The following is a 5,000-nucleotide window of genomic DNA, read 5'->3' on the forward strand; positions in this document are numbered from 1 at the left end:
CGGCTACGTCACAGGACTGCCGCGTGCGTCATGCGCCTCACCGGTCTCGCGCGGAATATAAAGCGCGCGGCAGCCCCTACGGTAGTTACCTGGAGCGTGCAGCTGGCAGGATGACCACAGACTCTCGCGGTGCTCTCGCTGACCCGCTCGTGGCAGCTATCGACCAAGGCACAAGTTCCACGCGCTTCTTGGTGAGTCCGCACAGGGACTGAAATAGAAACACGAATAGAAGCGTCTTTGGATATCTGTGGCGTTTGCTCGAGTAGCCCGAGTCAGCAGATTAAACAGAAAACTGAAAAGTTGGAGTGATTTAGAGAGAGAGAGAGAGAGTGTGTGTGTGTGTGTGTGTGTGTGTGTGTGTGTGTGTGTGTGTGTGTGTGTGTGTGTGTGTGTGTGTGTGAATGTGTGCGCAATAAGATAAGGGAGGGAGGGATTTTATTTTTTTCTTAAACAAATTTCGTTCACAAAGGCAATTCAGTGTGAGTGAGAACGGGACACAAGGTAACATATTTTAGTTTTGGGGATATAAATGTAAAACTATTGGAGTTTTAGTAAGTACATGTTTCTGAATCTACAATCAACATAGCTAGAAGTCTCAGCTACACGCACACTTGGAGACCCTAGGCAGATGGGTTGGGCCCTTGAATCGTGGATCTGTCTGAGGTTTCTTCCTATATGTATCTCCAATTCTAGGGAGTTTTTCCTTGCCCCTGTTACTCATGGGCTCTCTTTAATGTTTAACACTCTGTAAAGCGCCATGAGACATGTGTAATGTTTTGGCGCTCTATAAGTAAAATGAAATTGAAATTGAATTGAAATTGAAATTGGAGTTAGTCTCTAGGACCTACCGTTCTTGTATGATTCCACCGTAACTACCGTTCTTGTATGAACGCCCCATAGGTCTAGTTGTAACTCTGCTAGAGAAGACATTTGAACTAAATCCACTCAGTGCAAATGTAAGCGTATCTGAGGACGATGACAACAATCTGATGGTTGAAGTCAAAATACTAACAACAGACAGGGTACTGATGTGTTTTCTTCCATATGGGCAAATAACACGAGCCATGCACTAATAGAACACTACAGTAGCCATGCACCAATAACACTACAGTAACACTCCACTAATAGAACACTACAGTAGCCATGCACCAATAACACTACAGTAACACTCCACTAATAGAACACTACAGTAGCCATGCACCAATAACACTGCAGTAACACTCCACTAATAGAACACTACAGTAGCCATGCACCAATAACACTACAGTAACACTCCACTAATAGAACACTACAGTAGCCATGCACCAATAATACTACAGTAACACTCCACTAATAGAACACTACAGTAACACTCCACTAATAGAACACTACAGTAACACTCCACTAATAGAACACTACAGTAACACTCCACTAATAGAACACTACAGTAGCCATGCACCAATAACACTACAGTAACACTCCACTAATAGAACACTACAGTAGCCATGCACCAATAACACTACAGTAACACTCCACTAATAGAACACTACAGTAGCCATGCACCAATAACACTACAGTAACACTCCACTAATAGAACACTACAGTAACACTCCACTAATAGAACACTACAGTAGCCATGCACCAATAACACTACAGTAACACTCCACTAATAGAACACTACAGTAGCCATGCACCAATAACACTACAGTAACACTCCACTAATAGAACACTACAGTAACACTCCACTAATAGAACACTACAGTAACACTCCACTAATAGAACACTACAGTAGCCATGCACCAATAACACTACAGTAACACTCCACTAATAGAACACTACAGTAACACTCCACTAATAGAACACTACAGTAACACTCCACTAATAGAACACTACAGTAGCCATGCACCAATAACACTACAGTAACACTCCACTAATGGAACACTACAGTAGCCATGCACCAATAACACTACAGTAACACTCCACTAATAGAACACTAATATCACGTGTGTTTCGCTATTGTTGTACAGTATGGGTGTGTGTGTGTGTGTGTGTGTGTGTGTGTGTGTGTGTACTATACTATAGCTGCAATTGTGTGTGTGTGTGTGTGTGTGTAGATCTATACTATAGCTGTATATGTGTGTGTGTGTGTGTGTGTGTAGATCTATAGAAGACACGTCCACTCTAGCTGAATATGTGTGTGTGTGTGTCTGTGTGTGTGTGTGTGTGTGTGTGTGTGTGTGTGCACACCGTTTCCTAGCGATGAGGTTGACCAAGACCTCTTCTGACCAATGGCAGGCCCTGTGTGTGAATAACCATTTAACCCTGTACTCCATTTACGTTCCCCAGCATTCAACCCTGCGCTCCCCCCAGCTTTACACTATAGAACACTATAGAACACTACAGAACACTATAGAACATTATAGAACAGATAATAACCATTTAACCCTGTTCTCCAGCTTTACATTATAGAACACTATAGAACATTATAGAACAGAAAATAACCATTTAACCCTGTTCTCCAGCTTTACATTATAGAACATTATAGAACGTTATAGAACAGATAATAACCATTTAACCCTGTTCTCCAGCTTTACACTATAGAACACTATAGAACATTATAGAACAGATAATAACCATTTAAGCCTGTTCTCCAGCTTTACATTATAGAACACTATAGAACAATATAGAACACTATAGAACATTATAGAACAGATAATAACCATTTAACCCTGTTCTCCTGCTTCACGTTACGGAACATTATAGAACATTATAGAACAGATAATAACCATTTAAGCCTGTTCTCCTGCTTCACGTTACGGAACATTATAGAACATTATAGAACAGATAATAACCATTTAAGCCTGTTCTCCTGCTTCACGTTACGGAACATTATAGAACATTATAGAACAGATAATAACCATTTAACCCTGTTCTCCAGCTTTACGTTACGGAACATTATAGAACACTATAGAACAGATAATGACCAAAGCTTTACATTATAAGAGAAAGGATAATAATGAAGGATGGTGACTGTGACTGTGTGGTGAACATGCACTATCAGGTGTGTGTGTGTGTGTGTGTGTGTGTGTGTGTGTGTGTGTACTGTACGTGCACATGTGAATGTGTGTGTGTGTGTGTGTGTGTGTGTGTGTGTGTGTGTGTGTGTGTGTGTGTGCGTGTGTGCACATGTGTGTGTTTGAGAGGGACAGCGAGTTGTGTCAAGGTTTCAGGTCAATATGTTTTAGAAGTAGGTAATACACACACACACACACACACACACACACACACACACACACACACACACACACACACACACGCATACACTGCTTTCTTGCTGAAGGTCACTGTCCAACTGTTTGTTGGTTTCAACTTTGATCTCACAAAATTATGTTGAAACACTGAAAACGCACACAAAGACACACACACACACACACACACACACACACACACACACACACTTGTTATATATATATATATATACAGGGAGAGAGGGAGAACTTTAAAAGTGAGTTAACATTTAATCTAGATGTCAGTACGGATGGCCTTTGGTCAGCTGTTCTTGTGTGTGTGTGTGTGTGTGTGTGTGTGACCTGCTCTGAATGTGTGTGTGTGTGTGTGTGTGTGTATGTGTGTGTGTGTGTGTGTGTGTGTGTGTGTGTTACTGTGTGTGTGTGTGTGTGTGTGTGTGTGTGTGTGTGTGCGGGTGTGCGGGTGTGTGTGTGTGTGTGTGTGTGTGTGTGTGTGTGTGTGTGACCTGCTCTGAATATGTGTGCTTGGATTCTTGGCAACATGAAGACATTTCTTTGTGTGACGTTTGCTGATGTGTGAATATGTGTGTGACAAGAGAGCTAGTGTATGTGTGTGTGTATTTGTGTGTGTGAATGTGTGTGTGTGTGTGTGTATTTGTGTGTGTGTATGTGTGTGTGTTGAAATGATAGTTTAGGGTGGAAACTCAGAACTATATACTGTGTATGTATGTGTATGTGCGCATGTCTTCATGTGTGTTTGTGTGTGTTTCCTCAGATATTTAATGCCCGAACTGCAGAAGTAGTTTGTCAGCATCAGGTGGAAATCAAACAGAGCTTCCCAAAAGAGGGGTGAGTGTGTAAACACACACACACACACACGCGCGCACACACACACACACACACACACACACACACGCACACACACACACACAGCTTGTGTGATACCAATAAAACTCACTTTTGGACACGTAATACTATTTCATTTTGCCTGTAAACCGAGCTAGCTAGCACAGTACATAGAAAGTTAATGGCAAGGGCTTGCTAGCTAGGAAGCTAAGGACTGTGGTTAAACTTGTATGTTGTTACAAACTAACCTCATTGCTTGTGTTTGATACCAATAAAACACACTTTCGCCCACAATAAACCATTTCATTCAGCCTGTTAACCGATCTGGCTAGCTAACGTTTGCACCAGAATGGGAAGTGATGTTCGCTAGCTAGCGGTTATGTACACGCAACCTTAGCCTAGGCTACAAGCTGTTTACAGCTCCTCAGTCACGGTAAAATGTCATGTTTGGTATATAGCTAATTTAGATACACTTATGATGTGGGTGCTTGCGTTTCTTTACGAATCTGCACAGAAATGACTATTAAGTGACAGCTATGAGAGAGGGTTGGACGCGATTTGATGACGTTGTCGCGAGTTCCATACAGGGCCAGTCTGTAATGGAGACACAACGCCTGAGAGGACCAGGCCAGTCGCGGCCCGCTCAAAAGTACCCGTGTTGTGCCCTGATCAGCTTGATGTCTTTCCTGAACTTGTGCTTTCACCCAGTTTAGGGAGAGTTCATATCTACTCTCTTTAGCCTCACTTTTCTAATGTTGTGACTGGGAAACGGGGTTTCATCATGTATGTGTAAAAGTGTTTAACAGAAAGTAGGGATGACACACCGTGGCGCAGTGTTCTTGGCCTGGGCCCGGATGAAAGGCCAGAACGAAGGGCACTTTACAAACCACCTTTAGCCAAAAGAGTGGGCGATTTACTGTGAAGAAC

General features: G+C 42.4%; 1 protein-coding gene across 2 annotated transcripts in view; it reads left to right on the forward strand.

Moving 5' to 3' along the window:
- The first annotated feature begins 102 nt into the window (after positions 1-102).
- Positions 103-5,000, forward strand: part of LOC134079232 (glycerol kinase-like) — a 34,654-nt gene continuing 29,756 nt past the window's right edge. For both annotated transcript variants that reach the window (XM_062535460.1, XM_062535459.1), the window contains exons 1-2: positions 103-191; positions 4,003-4,076. In XM_062535460.1, coding sequence (XP_062391444.1) covers positions 111-191; positions 4,003-4,076 — 155 coding nt within the window. In that variant the 5' untranslated portion in view covers positions 103-110. The remainder of the gene's footprint in view (positions 192-4,002; positions 4,077-5,000) is intronic.

The sequence above is a fragment of the Sardina pilchardus genome, chromosome 4 (assembly GCF_963854185.1).
Source record: "Sardina pilchardus chromosome 4, fSarPil1.1, whole genome shotgun sequence".
Classification (NCBI taxonomy): domain Eukaryota; kingdom Metazoa; phylum Chordata; class Actinopteri; order Clupeiformes; family Clupeidae; genus Sardina; species Sardina pilchardus.